The following is a 26,434-nucleotide window of genomic DNA, read 5'->3' as shown; positions in this document are numbered from 1 at the left end:
ATGTGACAGTCTATCTGGTAACCAAACTGGTGTTTAAGTCAGAAAGCAAAGAAAACACCATGATAAACAGTAAATAGCCAAAAGCCTAAATCATGCTCTGTTAATTACAGACTGCTTGTCATAAATCAGCTTAAACACAATCACTGTGCATTTCTGCATGACTCAGGTGATAATTATAATGATTTAGAGCTTTGCTTGGTTTCCATTCTTTTGTTACTTATTTTTCTGGCAGCTAGAGACAAACCGCTGTATGTTCTGTTGTTTCTTTTTTCTTGCAGGTCCTTCTCAGGGTGAAAGAGAACGAGATCGAGTACTTACACAAAGAGATCAGCTGTCTGAGGAATGAGCTGCAGTTTCTTAACACGGTACGGTGTGTTTCTCTGTGTTAATCTGCTTGTACGAGTTGTAATATTCTCTGTAAGTGCTACACTAACAGCTGATTAAAATACAAAGGATAATCCTCACATCAAGTGAAGTCTGTGCTAAGTGTTTCAGAGCTTACAAGCTTTCATAATTAGCTTTTCAACAACAAAAACTGATTCTCAAAAACTGCAGGGTACTGAATCCATGCTCCAGCAACTGTTTGCATTTTGCTTCGTCTACTCACAGAGAAATTAAAAATGTAAAAGTTAAAGCATGTATGGGAAGAATGTTGGGCCTCCTTTTAGCAACATTTCCCTCATCTTTACATAATTTTTATTTCTATATTGATTGCTTTATCATGTTTTCTTTCATTTATTTTGTTAGTTTCTCTTTATCTCTCTGTAGAGATGTGAGTGTTCAAATGTAGGTGTGTTTATCCTCAGGGCTAGTTCTGAGCTTTGATTTTTGTTTGGTTGGTGTGTTATCATCAAAGCAGGTTTGCACTAGATTTGATATTGTGTCTTATTGTGAAAAGATAATCCAATGGAAACAGCAATAAAATAAACAGAATTATCCAAGTTGGTTTGTCCAAATGTTAAACTACAAAATAATGTTACTATAATCTTTATTAAGCATGTCTTTCACCACAGTTAAAAACTAAATCATTATGGTAATGGTGCATATTTAAGACAAAAAACCAGCACTGCTGCCTGTTGGTTATGTGCCACTGCAAGGTTTACAAGGTTTAATGGGGATCCATAGAAACTTTGAACCCAGCAAAGCTGGTGGATTGGCCAGTTTCTTTCCTCTGTCACCGGGCAGATCCATCTTGCAAAGCTGCAAGCTTTAACACTTTTCCTGGTCAGAGAATGACCGAATCAATCGGCTTCATTTGAAGAAAGATGCAGTAGCTTTGGGTGTGGTTTAGTTGCAGGCTGGAAACTGGTGAAGAGATTAGCCTGCAGTTTGATCATAACTCAACAACATTTCTTTATTAAAAGAAGAGCAAAGAACCGCATTAGAGCTTTTGTTGGTGGAGAGACGATGTTTACAACTGGGATCCACTAATACTGAGCAACGATAACGGCGTGTAAGCTTGCATTATATTGTTTAATCCCCACTGTGGCACTGGCGATATTTTTAGTTGCTCTGATTGGCCAGTAATGAATGTGGTAGACACAATGTTCATCTGTTCACCCCCTGAGATTCTTCTGAAAGCTTAATCCCTTCCAAACTCTGTCTAGGGCAGTGTTACTCAACACTGCTCAACCAAAGAGCCAAATTGTTGAAGAATATCTTTTTAAGAGCCACAGTCTAAGAGGTGAAAAGTGGTAAAAATGGGTTCAAGTGGCAATAATTAGAAGTTTGACAAAAAGTTGACATAAAATGATGAAAAGCGGTTGAAAAGTGGTAAAAATGGATAAAAAAAAAATTAGTTACAGGTGGAAAAAATGGTCAAAAAACAGTCAAAACTTGGCAAAAAATGGGTGAAAAGAGATTAAAATGGGCAAAAATGGGGAATAACGGCATTCACTGGAAATAGCTGAAATGGGTGAGACGGGGAAAAAAGGGGGAAAATGCAAAAAGCAGAATAAAAGAGACAAAAACTGGGGAAAAGGGCAAGAAGAAGTGGAAAACTTTGGCTTGAAAAGCAGTAAAGATGGATTAAAAGTGGCAAAAAAAGAAAAAAAGGGGGGAAACTGCAAGGGCAATGGAAATATACAGACAAAAAAATAAAGGTTGACAATTAAAGCTAACTAAAAGAGTGAGAAACAAACTGATTAATGTAACTTGCCATGGGTGACTCCTGAGGTTAAAGTTAACCTTTTTCAAGATTTCATGGGGGAAAAATATTTAAAATTAAGACATGAAAGAGCCACAAATCATCACAAAAGAGCTCAAGAGCCACATGTTGAGTACCACTGGTCTAGGGGCTGTTTCCCAGACGGATGTGAAATACATCCCATGCCATGGATAAAACAGTCTGTCTGGTCAATAAGTCTTATATGCAAGAGATAGACATGACTTTAACCTTTGACCTCCAGAACAGAAGCGCCCATCCTTGATTCAGAGTGAACATTGGTGCAAAGTTTAAAGAAAATCACTAAAAGCATTTTTGAGATATGGTGATAGAAAGAGTGGCCTAGAAAGGCAAAAGTTTGGACAAATGGATAACCCAAAATACCTCTAGCCTCAGCTTTTGCCAGAGTGAAGGTATAATAAAGCTTTTTAACAGTTAGAAAAGAATACACCCTGTGGCATGTTAAAGGTTAAATCAATCAGAAACACGTAAGAATCTCCAAGAATGTTAATGTTTCAAAAACTGAATTTTTACAGATTTTTCTTGAGCCCTGTTTATATTTGCACAAATCTCCTGAAAGTTTCCTAAATTTTACTGGATGAGCTTCATGTGTGAACGAAAACAGCAGAATTCTTCCTGCTGCAAGGGACAAGCATGAGAAAGCATGTTGCATGAAATTTTCTGGGCATCTTACCCTGAAATGCTGCATGTGTGAAAAGGATTTAAGTTGTTAATGCATAAAAAGATGAATCTGATCGCCAAAGCTGATGTGTTTTTTGCCCTGCAGGAGAAGAGGGTGGCCAGTGAACGTTACTCAGAGATGCAGGACGAGCTTAGCGGGATCAAAGGCCGAAGTGAGAGAGAGATCCAGAGTCTGAAGGAGCACCTGAGGCTCGCCATGGCCGCTCTGCAAGAAGGTCAGAAACTGGGGAACAGCCTGGACCACTGAAAAGCTGCTGCTGGTAACAAACAGGTAAAGACAGGGGATGAATGGGCGTGATCTTACATGTAAAATTAAAATAGGAAGCAACTTTCTTGTTTATATTTTCTGTATTTTTTCAAATATCCTTGTTTTTTTCTGCAGGTGTGTTTGCAGCGTGGTGACTGATTCAAAGAGGTCCACAGAAAATCAGAGATGATGGTTCCGTTTAGTGTCTGTTGAGACCATAAATAGTGCCTTTAGTTTTCAATCATTCTGCCAACGAGCAGCGTAGAGTAGCTGATCAGCTGGTTTCAACAAAGTGGGCCACACGTTATATAAAACTGCACTTTTATTACAGCTCAGTATGAGTGTGCATTTGGTCTGAAAACTGGAATATTTGTAGAGTGACATTTCTTTTTTAATCAGGTATTGTATATAAAGAGTTCCTGCATTATCTTTTGTTGTTGGATAATTGTTTCTGTGTTTGTGCCTGAGACATCAGAGGTCCATGGTTACAGCTGAGCTACTGTCATCTCATTTTTTATCCTGTACAGTTTTTGTTTACTCTGATAAGGGTACACGTTTCTGTAGAAATGTGAGTTATCATTTGCTGTAATTATTATTTTTAAACCAGTAAAGCGTGCTAACATAGCTATGTGTTATTAAAAAAACAAAAGTTGGGATTTTAACAGGAAAAGACAGCGGAAGTGTCTCATTGGGCAGGCTGAATTAAAGTTGATCTTTGACTTTATACAGCAGCGGTTCTCAGCTGGTTGTCAACTTTTAAATTAGAAATTGTATCCATATCCCCAAAAATTTCCAGCACACACGTTTTTAATAAAAGATGTTGCAGTATAGACCTTAAATGGGACGAAACATATTGAACAAAGGGACAAAAATAGGGCCGTCCTAGAATCGTTATGAGGTTAAGATATACGTTAATTCTAAAGAAGGATGTTGACATCTTTTAATATTAAAATGTCAGAAATTTGCAAGCAACCAGATTCAAAGTTCTGGGTTTCTCAAGTTGTAAATTCATAAGAAAATCTTTTTTTTTTTATTTTAAAGCATCATAAATGTACAAGAAAAAAAGAAATCTTTGAGTTTTATGTGGCAGAAATGTATAAGAACAAACATCTACAAATTTTTAGGCAATTATTTATTTTTTTTTTTTTTACTTGATAAGGCTGTTTTACTTACACAAGTACCACAGCAGAGCGCCCAATTGAATTATACTTTTTCCAGGGACTAAACAACAAAGAAATACTTGAGTTTTAGTCCAGAATCATCAAATTATCATAAGCATCCAGAGACATTGTTGTAAACTGGGGCAGTTAAGAAGAAAACAACCACCTGACAGCATCCAGGACAGACTTCTGATTCAACCAGTGTTTGGAGTTTTATTTCTCATAAATTCTAGACTGTACAATGTTGTGATTTTTCTTCCTTTATAAACTTTAAATTTTTAAGTTTATAAAGTCAGGATCTATACCTTTTGAACTAAAAAGAATTATTTTTTCTTGTAAGTTTATGATGTAGTAAAATCTAAAGTTTTTATGTTTTTAGAGTGGCTGTAGTCCACCTTCATACTGGGAGAACATGCATGCAGTTATTTTGCTTTACTTTATTTCTTGAGTCAATATTTACATTTTAGTTGCTTTCTAGAAATCTTGAGAAATTGCTACATTATCATTTAAACAAAGCAGCTTTATTGTCCTAAGATGGTGAAAGTAAATAAGCCATGATTTTGTTTAAATAACCAAAACTGACTTGCTGGGATGAATGCCCCATAAATCAGAGATTTTCCCATTTGTGACCCACCCACCAGTTGAGAACCACTGTTACAGATATAAACTAGGCTCAGCTTTCTTTGAGGATGCTTGTTAAAAGCTGTTGAATGAACGTTGTCCCTCCTCACAGATGATCTAAAACCATCAAACCAAGAACTCCCAAAGTTTTCAGTCCCTCCTGATCGTTCTGAACATTTCTTAAAAACATGACAGGTGTTGCATTAATGAGCCAAATTTTTTATTGACAGTATGAATTGTGATAAAATAACTTACCTACCTGCCTTTTTAAAACGATTTTCATATTTAATGTACTGTAGAGCTGGCATCATCTTTGTAAATTATGCACATTTTTTGCAAACAATAAAAGAAGTTCTGCAAAAACACTTTTGTTGCATTAATTTGACACCTACATCAGCAGACTATAAATAAACATGCTTTTGTTTAGAGACAAGGGGAATGACTGGCTGGCTTTTTAAAAAATGATTTGGCAATTCTAAGTATTTTTCATTTATTTCCTTCCTCATTTTTTACATTTTCATTTTCGGAGTGCCTGGTTTCACTTGTTCCTATTTGACATGCTGATACTGCAGATTAGAGCTGGGTGATTTATCAAGTTTCAGTTTCAATCATGATTATGAATGATGATTATGAAAACAAGATAATCAAGATTAAAGGATGACCTCTGCATGCTGTTACATTTGTTTGTCCGTAGGTTTTGTCATGTGGTAATTTTTTCAGTGTTTTTTCTAGTATATTGGCCAATGGCCATAGACTTATTTTTTATTGTTTCTTTGTCATTATATAGCATTATATTTTTTTTATACATTTGTGATTTTTCCACTCTTATTTCCCTCCATTACTTGTTATTTGAAGTGTCAAGACTTTCAAGGTCTGATAAATGCAGATGTTAAATCAACCAGTAATTCTGTTTCCTAATCCTGATCTCAGTACTCATCAAAATAATCCTGGTAATGATTTTGCCATAATTGAGCAGCCTTACTGTATGTATACTGTATGTATGTGTATGTGTGTGTGCGCCTGTGTGTGCGTGTCGCAATAAAAGTAAAAGACACAATCAGCAAATGTGCAAATGCATGTTCTGCCATAAAAGGCCTGCTATGTATGGACCTGAAATGAGAAAAAAAAGTAATTACATAAACACTTTCAGTAAGAGGACAACTAATAACCCATAGACAACATAATAATAATGAAATAAAGAAATCTAATAGTTAAATGTTGGTGTAGTGCCAGAAGGCTCAACAAACAATGTCATACCGCCATCTACTGGTTGCTTTTTCAGCCAGACCTGCTCTCTGCTCACCTCTGATTGTTGTTTTTGTTGATTTGTTTTTCTCTGTTTTTATCTATTTTTTATTTACCTGATTATGTATTTTGTACACAATAATGAATAATTCTTTCCACCAAACACTACAGTCATACATTAATGAATAACTTGTATATAGAGAAATTTGGGCTATTATCTTACTGTAAAACAAAATACATTGCTCTTGTTTTGACATGGAGGCTTTTATTTTGAAATGCTCAACTTTTCCATTGGGTCACATGATCTCATCATTTTGACTTTTTATCTCATCATTCTGACTTTATTATCTCATAATTTCGACTTTTATCTCATAATTTCGACTTTTATCTCATAATTATGACTTTAATATCTCATAATTTTTACTATCTCATAATTATGACTTTTTTATTTCATAATTTCGAATTTAATCCTACAATAATGACTTTTCCCCCTCATAATTTCGACTTTTTATTATCATTCTGACTTAATTATCTCATAATTTCGACTTCTATCTCGTAATTTTTATCCCATAATCATGACTTGGGAATTTTTTTTTTCTTAATTCCCTAACTTCCACATTTATCTTTTTTAATTGGTGCAAATAGGCTTCCATAGTCCTCACATTTGCATGCGGGGCTTTGTGAGATTGAGATAACTGTCCTATCGCTAACCCTCCACACCACTAGGCGGCAGCATTCAAAATAACAGCCATATAAGGTCACATAGTAAAACCGGAAACGTCCTACGGCAGCAGTCATGGCGACGACAGGGGCTTCTCGAGCCGTAGCTGGGGCTGCTAGAGTCGTGAAACCGATTTTAAGTCGGGACCTGGACGAAGCTAAGCGGAGAGTCCGGGAGCTTTACCGAGCCTGGTACCGAGAGGTCCCGAACACAGGTGAGTCAGTCTGCTGTGACCGTTAACAGGTGAATGAGAGGCAGCGCGAGCGTCAAGGTCGTGTCTGTGTGGAGGTTCAGAACAGTGATAACATTAGCTGCTAACAAACAAACAACACAGATGTATTAAACAGCAGAATTTATTTTAAACATGATGACGGGTTTTCACAATGCCAGCGATCTAAACGGTTATTTCATGTTAGTAAAAAAATAAATTCATCAATGTCTCGGTACTAAAGCGACAAGAAGAAGAAGTCCTGGGCGCACATTATTGGGAGAATAATTTTTAATTATCAAAAATTGAAGGCAAATACAATGTCTAAATACTGGTAACCTACTGGTACGTTTTAAACAACTCATGGTGAAATACATGACCGAGGATCAGAAGGCTTTTCTGGCATTTTTCGATGGTCCATCACCAATGTTTATGCCAGCTATTAACCGTTATATTTAAAACTACGAAGCATTGACGATTTTGACAACTTTTAGCACTACTTGATCAACCTTGAATAGAAAAAAAAGTCATTTTAATTGTAAAAAAAGCATTATATAGTCCTTTAATCTGACTATTGCTCTGTGAATTACCATGGTCTTCTGCTGATGTTCCTAAACGCTTCCATTTTCTAATTTCACCTACAGTTGACAGTGGAATTTCTACTTCTTTTGTCCATTTGGTGTATTTTTAAGTTACCATGCTGATAATGTTATACATCCAGACTAAATTTTCAAATTAAATAAAGCAGAATGCTTAAATTCTTCCCACATTGGTACATGTTTCAATTTGAGGAAAACCTCTTCTATTATTTATTATTTTCTTTTCATTTCTTATTGTAGGAAGGGGTTGTGCATTGCCTCTTATGTGTGAAGATATCACATCAACATTCAATAAGGTTAAACCTGGAAATGAAAAGAAAAAGTGTCATTTTTGGTAGCTCTTCCATTGAAACCTCATACTGGTTTAGGTAGTGGTACATGAATGATAGTTAACAGTATTTTGATGTTGTTCCACTATCTATGCTAGAGTTTAAAAAGTTTTAACCTATCTATGTTGTTCACACACGTCTTTTTTAAGGCTAGGATTCTATTTGCTATATTCAGGGATTCAAGCAGGGATTCACAGATGCATGGGTAGAAAATCAGTATCAGCCAGGAATGGCCTTTTTGACAAACATCTTCAATCACAAAAGATGTAGGCATGAATCAGTGTCAGTAGCAGATGTTAATCTGTTGTGTTGTCTCAATATAATTGACTGCCTATTTAGAAGAGATTTTTTATTAGGCAAAAGATGTGGTGTTTAAACATGAGAGAGGAAGTTGGCGTTGTATGAGCGTTATGAATATCACCATAAAATAAGAACCCTCAAACTTCTTATGTATAATCTCCTGAATCCTTGATGCCTGTATCATATGTGAAGTTTGGTCAATATATCTTGGGAAAAAAATATATGTAACTATCTGCATCCACCCCTATTTCTACAATCAGTGCATCTCCAGATGTAAGGTTTTCAAATTTAAGGTCGCTTTTTCAATACAGTGAAAATTCTCATATATTCTCATATATTTCAGTATGTGGCCCTCAGCGGAAAAAGTGTGGACACCCCTGACTTAAATAATCTCAAAGTAAAATTTTGGTATCGTAACAACCCTGCTTATGGTTTGAGAATATCCAAGGAAAAATGTTCTGATACCAACAAACTATTAATGCCTTATTTTATCAGAAATTAGATGTTTAGTTAAGTCTATTTGGATGGTTCCCATCTTGTGACTTTTGCAGCCCAAAGTCTCAATTGAACATAAATTATTGTAAATACACTCTGTATGAGAAATGCACCATTATGTTGCTTGATTTTACTCTTTATGTGGGATTTGTTGTGAACACATGTAATGTCCTAAAAAGGTGTGTTTGTGTTTGTTTTTCCCACAGTGGCGATGTTTCAGCTCGACATCACAACGCGTCAAGGAAGAGACAAAGTGAGGGAGATGTTCGACAAAAACAAGCACGTCACTGATCCCCGTGTGATCGACATGCTGGTCATTAAGGTAAAAACAGGTCCTCAAACATCAACTATGATCATTTTTACTTACTTACAGGAGAAACCAGACAATTGCTCCTACTTTTAAGACACATGTTCATCTGCCAAGAATCCCATCGAAGCCAAAAAAAATTTAAAAAAGATGTAAGGTATTGCCTTACAGTTGTGGTCAATATTTCCATGTGTATTTAATCTCCAGGGGAAAATGGAGCTCCAGGAAACTATCCATGTATGGAAGCAGAAGACTCACGTCATGCGTTATTTCCACGAGACAGAAGAAGCTCGTCCCACTGACTTCCTGTCCAAATTCTATCGTGGCCACGACCCATGAACTGTGCCGCTGTCTGTCGTCTTTGCTCGTATCTAGTGTGAGAAATGTTTCCATTTATTGTAAATACACACTTAATAACCACACATTTATGGTCGTGTCTTCTGTTCCACTTCTGATTTTAGTTTGGGTTTGTTTTACAGGAAGAGCTTGATAACACAGGTCAAAATTAATCGTATTAAAACAAGTAACTAAATTAAGATTGTAACAATTTAGCAAATGGCACCTGAAGTCTCACATATTGGACATATTTTTTATCACGTGAAAGGCAAGATCCTGCTGAGATATTGTCAAAGTTTATGGGTTGAAATTTGTGAAGTTTTTGAATTAGAAATACATGAGCACACTAATGAAACTGTTATTTTGAGGTGTTCCTCTCTTTCTGTGGAGAAACAGAGCATGTTTTTTTTAACACTAGTAATTTTAGATATTATCATCTCTTCTAAATTCCAACCAGACAGCTGATGATCGTTGATGAAGACTGAGATGAGGCTAAACACACTAATGAGCGCACAGAGTCCGCAGAACAAAGAGGAAAGAGGGCGTTAACGAAAAGAAACTTGATCCACAGGTTTTCATGTTCATTCACAGTGAGTGGGTATTTAAAAGGGTTTGTGTGCTGTGACTGATGCAGTTATCTTCAACTCTTTCTGGTCAGAGATCAGTAAAGAAACGCCACCAGACCATGTGCTAATAGTAATATATTCTCCCTTTATTAAGACATAAATAGTGCATGCAGATACAGTACGATATGATCCGCCTGGAGCAGCCCTCTCATAAAGATAACAGCAGAAAACCCTGAACCCTTTCAACGTGTGGACAGAAGGCGGCTTGAACACACAGCAGAGGGGACGACAGGAAGGCAATAACGTGCTAGCAAACTCCACTCTGTGGTCACGACACCACTGGAGGACCTGAGGGAGAACAGAGAGAGTGGGATTTATTAGACAGCGTCTATTTAAGACACACATGATATGTATTTTCACATGTTACATGGGTGAGGTTTGGCAGGATTTTATTTACTCTTACTAAGAAAATAAGAAGTAGAGTTTGATTATAAAAAGTCCTTGGGAAGGGCCCTTGGCCCCAACAGCCCAGTCCAAGCCCCTATAGATAAAATCACTAAAATGTCTTCTTATAACAAGCAAATTATAATGAATTGGACCCCTGTAGAAACACTGAAACAACTAGTTTGTGTGCGTTGGTGTGGTAGAATGGTATGCATAGAAGGAGAGTACTGCACCAATTATGAGCACATTTCTTATTTCCAGAAGATCCACCTGGCCTAAAGTTAAAGTTTGCAGGGGGGCTCTCCAATCCGCCCCTAAGGGTCTCTGTGTCCCAGTAGATGGACCCCACAGTCCCAAGAATGTGAATGATACCTGATAACCAGGAAGTGTCCCCGTCCTCAATCATCATCATCATCATCCTCAGGGACGAAGATATCATGTTCCTCCAGCAGAGCCGCGAAGTTCTTGCTGATCAGAGTCCCCACGTAGAGGAAGGGGACCACGATCAGAGCGATCCGAAATAGACCGAATGGGGTCTGATAGACCAAGAAACACAGAGGAGTTAGTTCATCGTGTTTATACTTTTACAATTAATCCAATCAGAGAGTTTAAAAGGGGCTCAGTGAGGTTATACCGACCCTCCTCCTTCAGGTTCACTCTCTCCTAGTTCTTATCTAACCGACCTGACATAAACAGTCAACTCTCCGAGCCTTAAATTTACACTCACCTTCCTCGGTTTCGGGAGGATACTACCGGAGGAGGTAGTCACAGCTGTCCGGCTCACCGTCACGGTCCTCCCCGGCCCCTGAGAGAGGCTCAGCGGGGAGGAACGAGCGTTTCTGAGACCCCATAGCCTGGCCAGACGACCAGCGGCCGACGCCATGATGGCAGCTTTGGCTGCGGCAGCAATGCGGAAAACAGGAGATCATTCTGGAAGCGAAACAGCGCCCCCTGGTGCTCTGATGCGTTTTTAGTATTTCCTTTCCATACTATGTTATAAAGTATTTTCTTTACATTTTTAGATTAAATGAGGCGCCATCAAAACAAAACACCACAATGAATCCATGACGTTTAAGTGAATTACTGTTATTTTACTGTCTTGTTGTAAATGAACACGATTAAAGTAAAGAATAATAATAATATTAATTTGCTTTAACAGATTAAAATTAAAATTAAACAAAATTAGCCATTTATGGGGCAAGGAATATATATTTCTCAGCAAATCAGAGGAAATAATTTAACTTAAGGAAAATGATATATACCTTCCAACCAATCAGCTGTCGGCAAGAGCCACTCATACTTCCTGTTTCCTCCAGAACTCACATAATGCTGTTTTACATCTATTTTGGTCCCAAACAAATGGCTTTAACGCCATTACTAACCATAATAAAATGATGAAACTTGCACATTACAAAGGTGAATAGTAGAGCTACATTTTATGATAGGTTTGGCTTGTATAGGATTTCTAACTTTTCTTGAAAAATAACTAATTATAATGTAGGTTAACAGTACTCTAGGGTAGTTAGATGTGGCCACAGGTTTGTAAAAACGAAGAGTGGTCCAGTGGTAAATTTCACTAATTTATACAAATTTTCCAGTTATGAATAATGAATTGGGTGTGATTTTTGGTCAGTAGTATAACCTTACACCAGTTTTATAAGACTTATAAGGTTTGTATCAATTTTTATTTTTACTGTGAGGCTTATTTCTGCTTAAATTAATTCAGAAATTTGATGTTGGTGATTTTTTTTGTTGTTTTCTGTTGGAATTATAAAGAAAAGTAGGTGCTATTAATAGAGAAATATGTGATTTTAGTCAGATTTTATCACTTTAATCAAGACTGACTTTCTAATAAAACTTGTATAAGATTAAGATTTCTAAATTTTATCGCTTTGAAATTTTCACTCAATTTATGACTTAAACCCATAAATTTAATTTTTACTTTAAATTGATCTTTATGACATGATTTTTCATGACTTACAATTGGATAATTTGGCCCTTTGTTTCATAACTCAAATCTTAAAGTCATAATTCAAAATTTTGATGTCATAAGTCTGGTTTTTAAAATCATTTCCTGTATTTGTTTTTAATACTTTTGCTTGTTTTAATTCTAAAAACTTTGAAAAATGTTCTTGAGAAGTGCTTAACCCTTTTATCTACTGAGTTTAAAATGGCGATTTGGACATATTTTGTTATCATGGCTATAAGTCGCTTTTTTCCCAGGAGTACTTGAACTTGACTTTTCAACATCTGTTTAATGATTATTGCACATTATATGGAATTGTCAGTAGTTTAAAAGAAGAAAAATACAAAACTGGAGTTTGCTATGAATACCCATGTCATATGGTTGTGAGTACCGTAATGAGCCATATATGTGTGCAGCCAACAATTCTCAGCTTATCAACACTGTTGGAATTTTTCTGATTGGACAAACTTTGTTGGAGTTACAGTAATAATACTACAGACATATTAAACATAGCGTCGGCGCTATGGCAGTAGGTAAAGGTTTAATGGGTTGCAGATCTTAATTTTAATTAATTTCGTAATTAAATGTCATCACTTCTTGCCTTTTTAGCTCAAACTTCTGACATTTTATCTTGTAAATGTTTTTTCCTCACAAACCTGTACTTTATTTCACATTTATAAAAACTTCAGGATATTTTAATTTTTAAGTCTCAAGGCAAAGGTTGACCTCCTTAAAAAACAAACAAAAAAATAGTTAAAATAAAGACATGATGCAGTAAATTTTAATCTTAATACTTTTTCTTGCATTGCTTTTTAATTTAGCGTCCACATAGAAAAAACTGTGGTTGGCAATATATACATAAAATCTGACAACATAAACCAACAAGGCAAAAGAATAAATACTGTACAGATTTAAATATTTACAGAGTCACTAGGATGCTGAACATTTTGACGAGCAGAAACAGTGTTAGTGTTTAAATGGGACCGAGAGGTGAGATCACATGTTTATACTGGCTTTGTAGGAGTTATAGGAGTAATGCAGAATGTCAACATATTTACATATTACTGTGCTTCTACAGAGTAAAGTACCTCTTCCGTCATCAAGTCTGAAAAAATCAAACATTCAGTGTAGTATTAATCATTGAAAGAATGACCATAAAAACATAACATGAAGCAAAATGATACAAATAAAATAAACAACCTTTAAATAACCTTTTCACAGAAGATAAAACTTTTTCTCAAGTAACAGAATCAAAATCATGCTCAGTGAAACAAACAGGATGATTTCAGCTCAGGATGAATTCTCAGTGTCGTCTTAGTGCAGAGAAATCGCCCACTTCTGTCCATTTGGACCTCTTGTGGGTCTTTCCAGTCGTACCGTGAGAGCAGTGCTGGATCATCACTGAACAAAGCAACAGAGATTTATTAGACTCTCACTAATGATGAAAGACACAATCCATCCATCCATGGATAGATCCAGGATGATCTGCAGCTTTATTTGACCGCCTAGATTTCACTTCCCAGTGTTTCTCACCTGCCGTTTGAAAGACAGACGTCTGAAGAACTTGTTGATCTCGTACGCTCCAGGTTTGATGGGCTCCCCAGGCTTGTTGCTCTCTCCTAATCTGACGATTTGTCCTTTAGCGATGGCCGTTCTGAGGCTCATGCTTTTGACGATCTGAGCGTGGGGCTCTGAGCCAGGCGTGGGCCGTGAGAACACGATAATGTAGAAAGCGTCCTTCTGGTGCTCGTGGTAACTCACTGCCAGAGGAGGAGACAGAAGGAGGAAACAAGAGGTAAAACAATTTCCTAATTACTGTTTGGTATCTTTTTGGACATGGATGTAAAGGTTATGAACCAAATCAGATTCTTCCTCACTCAAACTGAGACAGAGGTGGTTTCATGTGAACACATGAGCAAGTTAATTGTGTCCTGAACTGTCTCAACAAACACTTTTTTCAAGCCATGTATTTTGTATCTTAGGACAGTGTTTTTCAAAGGATTTTAGTAGACTACGGTGGGGGTACTCCAGTTTTTGTAGAGCGTCTAACATAAATCCAGTGCCCTATAAGAGCAAAAGTTGAAAACAAGACAGTCCGGCTGCAGAACGCTCATCTTTGACAGCCACTCTCACAGATCTTTCATCTGAGACTCTGTATATCTCAGAATGTTAATACACACCAACACTTTCAAATCAAAGTCAGATTAAACCTCTATGCAGGGTTAGAGCAGGGGTTAGGATACAGAAAGATGAAAGAAAAAAACTTGACCTACAAAAACTGATTACAAAACCATTACTAAAACCGAGTGAACAGTCTGCTAACAGGAAAAAACTCGTCCTACATGAAAACTCAGCAAATAAATCATGAGCTTTAATTATAGGGCACTATAGTCTACGTCATAGAATTATTCACTAACAAAGCCAACAAAAGTCATATAACTGTCAGGTCTGTGAAGAAAACTGTGTAAACAATGTTGGGAAAGCTGACACTTTAAAACAGCAAACCCAAAGATAAGTTCATCCAGATTTAAATGAACAAGTTCACCTTTATCTATTTCATTTTTAGCTGCACTGAGCCTCACATTATCAGCATCCTGTACTTCCATCCCCTCTTGTCTTCTTTTTTACTTGAAAAATTTGCCCAAATCAACATGATAAACTTTATTTACTATACTATAAATATTTCTAGGGTTATAAATACCACAGGATCTATTGTGCAAAGTGATAACTGTAAAGGTGTAGTTTCAGTTGCTTTACAGGATTTGGAGTAATGGTTTTAAAGCCAGTCTAATCTAAATGTTTGCTTTATTAACAAGCATTAAAGCAGATATTGCTCCATAGTTCTCTACAGCTACAGTTCAGTGTTCTACCTGCAGAGGTGACGGCCTTGTCTGTGGTGCTGTGGAGCTCCAGGAGGATTTGGGGATACGTTGGATGCAGCAGGAAAAGTCTTCTGATGAGCGGCTGAGCTGCAGCAACACCTGGTGACACCTGGACACAGTGAGGAAAAGCTTTAATTAACAGAGTCCAGTATTTCCCGCCACTCTCAAAGACAACAATACAATATATGAATAAACTTTTAACAATACACATAAAAACAAGCACTGATTTCTGAGGAGCAGACTCACAGTCGTCTTTGTGACATTCTTCTGTGCTTTGATTGGCTCACTGGCCCAGAAAAGGAACACTGACTGGCCGGTTGAGGTTGAGATTGCTGATGATTCCAACGCCAGATGAGGACACACAAACTCAGCAGACCACAGAAGTTTTCCCTTCGCTCCATCGACGACCTGCACCTGACAGACAAAGAAAAAAAAGAGGTATAAAGACCTGGGGTCTTGTTTATAAATGTCATGTATGTCACTCAAGAAATCTTCATCCCCACCGTATTTACTGTTTAATTGAGTAAAGTAAACAAAAAAAAAAAAAACATGGACAGCTTCCTCGCTACAGGTTAAAATAAAATATTTAAAAGGGTACCGTCATGGTGCCATTTGCTGTGTGCTGGATGAAAAGATCAAGCACTCTGTCATCACTGAAGTGTCCTGGGACTGGTTGACTGTGGCAAACAAAGAAGATAAACACATGAAAAGTCAAAAATCACACTTTTATTTTCAGCTGGTTGTAAAGCTAAATCAACAGTTTTATACTGGGGTATCTCCATCTGTTAATAACAGACGTGTTACTGACATGTAATATGATCAATGACATGAGGGCATTTCTTTACCAGTGCAGCTGTGACGAGTTAAAGGTCCACTCTTTGTGTACGTCCCTCTTTCGGAGCACGGACAGTTTGCTGGAGCCGTACACCAGCACCCAGTCACTCTTACTGGAGTTCTGATTGGATACTGTGTCCAGGCTGTAGTGGTCGTTACCAAAACCGGCCACTAGAGGGAGCAGGAACTCTGCGCTCTCAGCTCCTCTGCAAAAGACAACAGAGGGGAGATTAGGAGGATTTCTGCTGTTGTGTATTGTCCAATGAACCTGCAATAAACCAGGTCTTGCAATTCTTTTCACTGTGTAAACAATCCAGAAAATTAAAGAACAAGTTTCAGCCTTAATCATTTGAATAGACAATATAAAACAATTAGTTTAGTCTTTTTTAATAAAGTCAAAATGTAAGATTTCCAATTTATTTTTGTATCCCATGAAGCGTACCTGTAAATGTTGATTAAGGAGGATGAGTTGCTCTTATTGAGTCCCTCCCAGCCTGGATCTCTCCTCCGCAGCGCCTGAGTTCGAGGCATCTTACCAGTGGCTTTAACGTAGATATCATGCACAGAGATAGCCTCCACATTACCTGACAGAACAAAGCACATTCACAGTCAAACTTCCTTAAGAGTTTTACTCTTCAAAGTATTTGAATCCTTAAAGCTTAAGCAACCTCTCTTATCACACATGCTTACTCCTGAGTCTTCTTTGAAGGGATTTTATGGATTTTTGTGTGCATGTGTCCTGCAGATTTCTTTACCTAGTCCAAAGAGGATGTAGTACGCTCCTTGTGGTGTCTCGTGCAGCAAAGGACCGATCAGGCGGCCTTGTGCAGTGAGGTTAAAAGGTACAGGATGTCCAATCTTCTCCCCCGTATGCCCAGAGATGAGAGTCAGAGAGATTTCTGAAGCCTACCAAAAAATTAACACTGATTTAGAAACTAAAAAGTGCAGTTAAAGCAGGTGCTTTTTTTTTTTACTCTACAAATAGAAGAATGTGTGAAACTTAGAAACTGACTGATTTTTTAAATCAATGATGTAAAATAAGTAAATGTGTCTTAAGTGATTGTGGTATAAAGATGTCTGTGTCTGGAGGGTCCAGTCACTGGTTAATCAGTATTCCTATCTACCATTACACCATGAAGACAAAAGAACTATCCAAGCAACTCAGAGAAAAGGTTATTGAAAAGTTTCAGTCAGGGGGTGGATACAATAACATTTCCAAGGCACTGAACATCCCCGGAGTTCAGTTAAATCCATCATCAAAGAATGGAAGGATTCTGCCTAGCTCACAAACTGAGTAAGCGTGCAAGAAGGAGACAAGTGAAAGAGGCCACCAAGACACCTATGACTCCTCTGAAGGAATTAAAAGCTTCAGCAGCTGAGATGGGAGAGACTCAGCAGACAACAACTGTTGGCTGGGTTCTTCACCAGTCAAAGCTTTATGGGAGAGTGGCAAAGAGAGAACTCAGATTCAATCTGGACTAGAGTTCACCAGAAGGCATGTGTGAGACTCCATGATCAAGTGGGAGAAATTTCTTTGGTCTGATGAGACCGAAAAGGTGCTTTTGTTGCACCAAACGCTGCACATGACCACAAACACACCATCCCCACTGTGAAATGCGGTGGTGGCAGCCTCATGCTGTGGGGATGCTTCTTAGTAGCTTGTAAAGCTAGAAGGTAAAATGAACATGGCAAAACACCGGAAAATCCTGGATGACAATCTTAATCCGTCTACATGAGAACTACGGCTTGGAAGAAGATTTATTTTCCAGCAAGACAGTGAACGGAAGCATACAGTGAGTGCTACAAAGAACTGGTTTAAAGACAACAAGGTGGATGTTCTGGAGTGGCCGAGTCAAGTCAGTCCTAGACCTCAATCCAGCCGGATCTCCTTGCAACCTAACAGAGCTTGAGCAGTTTTGCAGAGAAGAATGGAGTAAAACTGATGTGCAAGCCTGATTGAGACCTATCCATGCAGACGCAGTGCTGTGATTAGGGCCAAAGTTGCATCTACAAACTTGAAAGGATTGCATATTTGTGCAGTCACTTATTTAATCTTGCATATTTTTATTTAACTGAAATCCTGCAAATAAAAGTGGTACAAAATTCAGTCTGTGTTTGCAAATGCTAGCCTACTGCTGCTCCCGACATAGATAAAACAACCAGTTATTGGTCTTATTCGTTTAATAAATAAGATCAACATTTCAAAACTGCATTTTGTAATTACTTGGGTTGTCTTCGTCTAATATTAAAATTTGCTTGTTGTTCTGAAACATCTAAGTGTGACAAATATGCAAAACAATAAGCAATCAGTGAGGGGGGAAATGCTTTCCCAAAGTGCTGTAAAGCCTTCAGCTTGCCTGTCACTGGTGCAGAGCTGTAATAACACCATCTTCATTAATGCATACATGATTTTAAGGGTGGATGAGTAACCTTACCTTATCTGCAGGCAGCGTGGTGATAAGCAGGTCAGGGACCGAGTCACCCTCAATATCTGGAAGTAACACGGCCTGAGACATGATGTTCTTCAGCAGAAGCGACCACAGGTTCTTCCCTGAGGGTTAAAAAGACACATCTTTGACCTGGTTTGAAATTATTCAAACTGATTTACTCCTCCACTTCACTTCACTTCCACTTCAATCATGTGCAGTGCAACCTTTCATATCAATGAAAACAGAAGTCATAGGCCCCTAATATTGGCTAAGTTCATGTTTATGTTTTAAAACAGCAGCTGAACTCCTGCACACGGTCTAATTTGCACTGACATTTCTATGAAGTTTTTGGGGGTTTTATTCAAACCTGTAGTGCCGTTGATGGCCATGACGACAGACTTTCCAATGACGATGACCACCGGTGATGGCTGGGTGCTGAACTGTAGTCCACACTGGATGTATTTAACATTCTCACGCGTGACATTCCTCCACAGCACCTGACCGCTGACTGCAGACAGCGCCACCATGCTGTAGACTGGGAAGAACACACGCAGCAAAATTAATAAACAGAGGAAACATACAGTCTGGATCAGATTCAGACAACAAGTTTTCAGATATTTTTAAAAATAACACTACATCTGTGTCAGAAAACAGGTCTGTAGGAGAGGAATACATCTATCAGAATTGCACAGAAGCTCCTGCACACTGGGGAAATTGCACAAAAATATTAACAGCATTTTGGTAAAGAAACAGATCTGTGCAATAAGTCAAGTCAGGTCTGGTCAGCTTTACTTGTATTGCACGTTTAACATAGCACAGCTGACTAAAACTGTTAGAGTAAAGAGGTAAAACACGAAACAAGAACGCATCACATCTCAAAATAATTTTATACAATGCATAATAACTTTCAAAATTTCTTTATGAATTAACCTTGTCCGGGGAGCAGCTTTTATCTCTTTAAAATATAAATGCATAGGTCTCCAAAATCCTGTACAAGTCAGGCTCTTGTCTGAATCAAAAGGGTACAACTGATCAGAGATTAATTGGTCTAGTTTTTCAGAGAAAACTTCCCACATACTTTTATTCTCTTGGGTGGACCGGGTGTCATTGGTCAGTTCAGTGACTCCCAGAAACACGTCCTCCACTGAATCTTCATCAACGTCCCACAGTGCCAGTGCAGGTGGATTTACAGCTGGATGAGGAAACAAGCAACAGAAAACAAAATAAACTTCACTCACCTTATTAGTAAAGCTTCTAATGAACCAGCTGTTTAACAAGGGTTAGACTTGTACATTATTTGAAAACACAAAGTTAAACTGTTAATCTAGATTTTCTTCTAAATTATTCAATGCTTTTCTCTCATGGGGTGGTTAAAGTACCTATGTGGTGGTCATACATTTTAACACTTATTTGGGATCAATAGTACCTGATACGTTTAAATTTTTTAAAATCAAAAATAATGTCCACAAATCTTCTGAAGATCCTGTTTCTGCAGAAAATACAGCACCGGATCAGTTTCTGAGCATAGGTTTTTGGCAGAGGGTCAGCTAGTTGCTAAATTGTTCCATGTAAATTCCCTGAAAATATTCAAGCAAAGTTCCAAAAATTTCCCCATAAATTCCCCTTAAAATGTCTTAACGAATTCCCAAAGTATGCAAACACATTACCCGAAATTTAAAGAAAATTCTTCTTGAAATACAAAGCGCACAACATCCAAAATTCACAAATATTTTTTTCTCGAACATTTTAAAACTAGCTCTCTTTGAACTAATTCTCATAAAAATGCAAAAAAAAAAAAAAAAAAAAAAATCATCCGAAGCAAATTTCTCCCAGATCTTTCAAATAATTTTTCCGGAGTATACAAATAAATTTCCATGAAAATTCTCGAAATTATTGCAACAAATTCCCTGAAATTACCATAATATTCATTGAAAATTCAATTCAATTCAAAAGATGAATAATATTTAGGAAAAAATTTCCATGAAAAGGATGAAATTCGTCAAAAACTATGTCAACCAAACATCCAAACAAATTCCTTTAAATCTACATTAAAATGGAAAAAACAAAAACAAAAAAATAATAATCTGAAGCAAATTTTACCCAAAACTTCCAATGGAATTTCCCAATGTCCATGAAAATTCCAATAAAAATATCCATGAAAAAAACCCCAAATTATCCAGACAAATTTCTGGGAAATTAAAAGGACACAAACTCCAAATTACCACTCAAATTCCTAAAATATTACAAATACATTTCCCAAATTCCCATTTTAAAACTGATATATATATATATATATCACAAATTCCCCCAATAAATTGAAATAAAACTTCCAAATATTTTAGGAAAAAATGATATAAAAATTGCTGATATGTGTAATTAAAAAAAACTAATTCCATCAAACGTCCAAACAAATTCCTCCAAATTCACATGAAAATACAAAAAAAAAAAAAAAAAAAAAAAATCCAAAGCAAATTTTAGCCAAAACTTCTGATGAGACTTTCTAAAATATATGGAAACATATCCATGAAATTCTATGAAAATTCTTGAAAAATGCCATGCAAAATCCCCTAAATTTCCAGTCAACTTCTCCCAAATTTTCAAACAAATTACCTAAACTCCAATGGACATTCCAGACAATAAAATTTAAAATTCTAATAGCAGAAATAAGTGCTGTGCCAAACTGTAGTGTCCTCATATATACATGCGGAGTCTTAGAGGTTAAAGGATGATCCCAGCATGTTTGTAATTGAAGCCTCTGCAGTCATTTCATGCTGAAACAGGCTGTGTCGTAGGCAGAATGATCCTGTGTAATTACAGCTGGCTAATTAGTGGGTGAGCCAGCCTCGTCTCGCCATAGAGACTCCTCCTTAAGCCTGGCTTTAGTGAGCATTGTTAGGAGTGTGAGTTCATGCTTTATCATCATATTTTAGGACTATAAACTTTAAATATCTCAGCAAAATCTAATGCAGCTACTATGATTTAGTTTATTTGGTTAGTTTGTGTGGTCAGGCCTGCAGGGAAAGTACTGAAGTGTCTAAAATTCTGACTTTGATGGATCAAACTTTGACTTTTTACCTCCTTCAACTCCCAGCACTCTCTCCCACTGCAGCCTCTTCTCCAGCTCCGCCTTCTGGCAGGGAATCAGAAACGCACACAGCATCACGAGCAGCGAGGCGCAGACCAGAGGCACCAGGAAAAACGCAGTCCTGACGGCATGCTTCATCCTCATCCTCTTTTCCTCCGCCTCGGCACCATGAACCCCGAGCCCCGTCCCTCCTCCTGAACCCCCTCTGTCATCCCCGGCCCGGTCCCTCCCTGAGTCACTGTGGCTCCAGTACTGCACACCTTTCACCTCTCTGTCCTGCCTGGATTTGCTGGGGAGTCGCTCCCTCCATTCATCCTCCTCTTCGTCCTCGTCCTCCTGCGCTTCGTCTTCGGCTCCAACAAGCCGAGCAGATCGGCCGCTGCGCAGTTTAGAGGAGCCAGCGCCGAGGCAGCCGTCCCTGCCGAGGCCATTTCTCGGGTAGTTGAGGACAAGGTCGTCCTCCTCGCTCTCATCCTCGCTGTCTGCTTGGGTGAGAGGGTCGTACTCCCCGAGCTCAGAGCCCTTCTTCCCTGCAGAGACACAGCTATTGTTATTTTCTGATTCTCTGTAAATGAAAGCATTTCTTAGATATTATCTGGCAGCTAAGGTTGTCAAAACTGTGCACACTTTCCAAGTACAACAGCCTCTGTGCATAAGGCACTGGCACATTGCCTCTAGGTGATAAGTAGAATTTTAATTCTCGTCATGTTCCTCTGTTAATTTTCTAAGCTTGTAGTGGAACATAGGAGTTCATTTATTTCGGTCCATGCCTGCATCTTATGAGACATGCCGAAGCAGTAAGATGACACAGCAACCAGCAGAGTTAAACTTCAGGAGCAGAGCCATCAGATGAGGAATGTGGTCAAGCAAGCTAAAATGTCAAATGTATGTGGTTTCTATTACACTGTGCTTAAGATGTCCTGAAAGAGAATCTTTGTGGAAACTTTGTACACTTTCCACAACAAAGCCCTCTTTTTCTGCAGCCTGTTCTAAAAATCAGCTTGATTTAACTGATTTCTATGGCAGCATTCTGACAGATAGCGAGCGACATCGCATGATGCTGCATTTTGATTTCCCTCCATCGCCCTGGTCTTATTTTCCTCTCCCCTGTTGGCACGGACAAGGAACAAGGAACAAGGAAAGAGGGTGTATTTAATATTTCACTTTCACTTTTAATTTTGTTTTATTCCATCCATTTTCTAAATCACTACGGAACTTTTTTTTCCAGATAAAAATAAAGTTGTTTCATGTTTTTCTGGTTATTTTCCTTGAAACTGAAACAATCAAGTGCACAGAGCCACTCAGGAACAATTTCATGGGATGCTACCAAGGAAAACTGAAATCAGTTTTAGTAATCATGCAACATTTTATGCTAAAGTCCATGGGCTGTTATAGGGTCCAAATTGACAAAAACTTTCCGTTTAAATTAATATCTTCAATTTTCTGCAGTTTTCAGGTGATGTAAAACAGGGGTTCTCAACGCTGGGTCGGGACCCCATTGGGGGTTACAAGACACTAAGAGGGGGTCTCCAGATGCCTTAAAAAACTAAGAACATTTTTGAATTAAATTGTTGCCACTTTACACCAATTTTGTCTACTTTTGATCCATTTTTATCACTTTTCCCACCAATTTTGCCAATTTTAACACAGTTTTGCAACTTAAAACCCATGTTTCTTCAATTTAAAACCCTTCCCGCCACTTTTTTCTGCCTGTTTTTGCCACTTCTAAACCAAATCTTGTAACTCTCTGCCTATTGTTGGCTCTGTTGACACATTATTGCTACTATAAACCCCTTTCATCGCTTTTTAAGTCACATTTCACAAGTTAATATGCCCATTTTTACCCATTTCTGACTATTTCTGCCTCCACTAACCCTTTCTTGCCAGTTTGTCAATTTTCATCCCATTTCGTCAAATTTCCACCTATTTTTGTCACTTTAACGCCAATTCAGCCACTTTTGAATCCCCTTTTCCACTTCATATGCCCATTTTTCCCATTTTAACTCATTTTTGCCATTTTTAGTTATTTTTTGCCACTATTATGTAATTTTTGGCATTTCTAACCCATTTCTGCTACTTTTAAAATCTAATTTTATCACCTTTCCCATCGTTTTTTTTTTGCCATTATTAACCCTTTTTTTTTCTTTTTCTTTTTACATATTCTAATCCTGTTTTTAACAAAAGGATTTACATTTTTTGGAGGGCTACTTACTACACAAATGAATTAAAATGTGTTTCTTTGATAAGAGTGGTTATTATTTAGGTTAAATATAAAACACCACAGTTTAACTTTACAATGAACCATGATTTTGCTTGCCCCCAGAAAGCTCTCCCATTTGTTCAGCCACCTTCAGGTACAGTGGGGGTTCCCAGTTACTGACCCCTTTATTTTGGGGGTCTGAAAAAGTTGAGAACCCTGATGTAAGTGAGTGGTTTTGAAGACATGGAGAATCAGAATGCCTGGTGCTGCAGTAGTTGCCACTGCTCTATACACTTTAAGCAGAAAAAATATATTATTGTGTATCAGGCTGTATGGCGTTGCAGAAGATTGTGCCAGTCACACAGCAAGAAGGTTCCTGTAGAGTTTTCATTACATGCGTGTGTTCTCTTTGGGCTCTAAGGCTTTCTCTCACAGTCCAAAGACATGCCTGCTAAGTTTTTCTAAATTGCCCACACATGTGATTGTAAGCATGACTGATTGTTTGACTCTTTATGCTCCTCTTGAGATTGACTCGATTGGGGTCCAAAGTAACAAAAACAGTTTAGATTAATAGCTCCATTTTCCTGCAGTTTTCAAGTGATGTAAACAAGCTGTTTGAAGAGATTGAGAATTACAGTGCCTGGTACTGCAGCTCACCATAGCGGTCAACAGTGGTTGCCACGGTTCTCTGCTCTTTTTGCCCTTGTTATGTCTTTACAGAAAAATATCAGTGTAAATACTGTGGCTGCATAATGGGCTGGATATTCTGATTTTCTCCCACAGTCCAAAGACATGCTCATTAGGTTAACTGGTGATTCTAAATTGCCCATTGATGTGATTGTGAGCCAAGGGGTCATTTGTCTCTATCCTCATGATTGACTGGTGAACAACTGGGATTGGTTACTGCCCTAGAAGTCCAAGAAATGTTTTAGGGTCCAAGTGCAAAAAATATTTGACACCTCCAATTTTCAGCAGTTGTTAGTTCATGTAAATTATGTTTTGAAGAGATGGAGAATTAAAATGCCTGATGCTCCAGCTCCACAGAGTGGTCAACAGCTGTCACGGTCCAGTCTAAGGACATGCTCTTAAGGTTAACTGGTGACTCTAAATTGCCTGTAGATGTGATTGTGAGCATAACTGGTTGGTTGTCTCTTCATATCAGCTTTGCAATTGGCTGGAAACCAGCTAGGAATGGCTCCCTGCAATCCCAACCTAAATAAGCAGTATAGATAATGGATGGGTATCGTGTGTTGCTATTCAGCTAAAAGATATCCGGTTATGATTTTTGATCTGTGCTGCCCAGCCCTAGTCCATTACTAAAAAAGATGCTTTGTATTATTCCTTATGGATGCGATTTATGCCTAAAATAACTGAGACTACATAATTTTAAACCGCGAAATCACTAAAAAAAGTATCTAAAAGTATCTAAAATAGGTCAAACAACCAAGAAATAAGACAGAAAATGTGCAAAATAAAATTATATTACAGTTGCAACAGCGTGACGCGATATTTTATACACTGAACCGTTAGTATCTTTACACAAGTCTCCGGTGAATTATAACGGTTGCTTGAAACCATTGTATGTTGGTTGTTTGTGCTGCTGCTGCAGCTCGGTCTGTGTGGTCTATGTCCGTTAACGTTAGCTAGCAGCTAGCTTAAAGGAACAGACAGCGGAGACGATTTGACCCAGAGAAATCCTCACAGCTCCGTAAGCACAGTCACACTTCTCTATTTCACCTCGCTCCATCCTTAAGGTGACATTTTTATTACTTCAATAAGATTTTGAACAGACGTTGACAATGGGCTAAAATCAGAGCATCAAATGAATCAACTCCACTTGAAAAGCAGAGCATAAAGAGAGGATCTTTACAGAAATTCCACCTTTAATCGATGATGAATTCGGTTAATTTAAGACATGCTGAATGTTTCCGTTTAAATGTCCTCCTAAAATGAGAGCAGAGCATCTTACCGGGCAGTTTGAGGGCACGGGACAGAGCTGCAGCCATTTCTCCTCTAACGGATCCCAAAACAGCGACGTGAGGCTGCGGTGATGAGCAGCACCAGGGCACCGAGCATGCAGGTTGGAGCTCTGGCTGCCCCGCTGCATCATGGGAGTTGTAGTCTTTATCTATAATAACGTTTCTCTTGTAGCTTGACGTTTTCGGATGTTACCACACTGTATAATTCTGCTCAAATTAAGCAATGTCTGTACTAATTTTATATTTATTTATATTGTAATAATGTAATATTAGGTAAAATAATATTTGGGAAGTTTTTTCCATGAATAAAAAACTGCACTTTCACTGTAGTTTTGAGTGTTAAAAATTAGTCTGGAAAAGTCAGATCAGATCAGATATTTTAAAATCTATGGTACTCAGTTCTATCAGTCCCTGCAAAAAAACTTAAACTTTGATTGTTTTGAAACCATGGGTGTAGCACAGGGGGGGAAGTAATTACCTGGTACCCACAGAAAGTAGAAATGAAGAGTATGTATTAATTTTATTTCTTACTAATAAGATTGTTATTGAATCAAAAGCAACTAAGTCGGTCAATAGACTGAAATCTTTATCAAATAGAGTAAAATACAATACTGG

General features: G+C 37.8%; 4 protein-coding genes across 6 annotated transcripts in view; 2 read left to right on the top strand and 2 right to left on the bottom strand.

Moving 5' to 3' along the window:
* The window catches only part of triobpb (TRIO and F-actin binding protein b), a 30,538-nt gene extending 25,279 nt beyond the window's left edge, over positions 1-5,259 (top strand). For all 3 annotated transcript variants that reach the window (XM_041817411.1, XM_041817412.1, XM_041817413.1), the window contains 3 exons: positions 279-365; positions 2,952-3,137; positions 3,249-5,259. In XM_041817411.1, the coding sequence (XP_041673345.1) occupies positions 279-365; positions 2,952-3,113 (249 nt within the window). In that variant the 3' untranslated portion in view covers positions 3,114-3,137; positions 3,249-5,259. The remainder of the gene's footprint in view (positions 1-278; positions 366-2,951; positions 3,138-3,248) is intronic.
* A 1,647-nt stretch (positions 5,260-6,906) lies between these two features.
* ndufa6 (NADH:ubiquinone oxidoreductase subunit A6) lies at positions 6,907-9,520 on the top strand. Its single transcript, XM_041778151.1, has 3 exons — positions 6,907-7,074; positions 8,998-9,113; positions 9,306-9,520. The coding sequence occupies exons 1-3, from the start codon at positions 6,936-6,938 to the stop codon at positions 9,435-9,437; spliced, it is 387 nt and encodes a 128-aa protein (XP_041634085.1). The 5' UTR covers positions 6,907-6,935; the 3' UTR covers positions 9,438-9,520.
* A 605-nt stretch (positions 9,521-10,125) lies between these two features.
* LOC121503705 (essential MCU regulator, mitochondrial-like) lies at positions 10,126-11,345 on the bottom strand. The gene is made up of 3 exons (XM_041778236.1): positions 11,172-11,345; positions 10,817-10,980; positions 10,126-10,348 (listed from the first exon to the last, which is right to left on the bottom strand). The coding sequence occupies exons 1-2, from the start codon at positions 11,325-11,327 to the stop codon at positions 10,843-10,845; spliced, it is 294 nt and encodes a 97-aa protein (XP_041634170.1). The 5' UTR covers positions 11,328-11,345; the 3' UTR covers positions 10,126-10,348; positions 10,817-10,842.
* Positions 11,346-13,209: 1,864 nt separating this feature from the next.
* On the bottom strand, positions 13,210-25,911 carry fam234b (family with sequence similarity 234 member B). The gene is made up of 13 exons (XM_041817073.1): positions 25,810-25,911; positions 21,631-22,170; positions 19,634-19,747; positions 18,923-19,090; positions 18,562-18,677; positions 16,882-17,032; positions 16,569-16,710; positions 16,138-16,332; positions 15,891-15,969; positions 15,539-15,706; positions 15,281-15,401; positions 13,944-14,170; positions 13,210-13,811 (listed from the first exon to the last, which is right to left on the bottom strand). The coding sequence occupies exons 1-13, from the start codon at positions 25,844-25,846 to the stop codon at positions 13,809-13,811; spliced, it is 2,061 nt and encodes a 686-aa protein (XP_041673007.1). The 5' UTR covers positions 25,847-25,911; the 3' UTR covers positions 13,210-13,808.
* Between the last annotated feature and the right edge of the window lie 523 nt (positions 25,912-26,434).

Source organism: Cheilinus undulatus, linkage group 21 (genome assembly GCF_018320785.1).
Source record: "Cheilinus undulatus linkage group 21, ASM1832078v1, whole genome shotgun sequence".
Lineage (NCBI taxonomy): Eukaryota > Metazoa > Chordata > Actinopteri > Labriformes > Labridae > Cheilinus > Cheilinus undulatus.
This window is presented reverse-complemented; position numbering and strand designations above follow the sequence as displayed.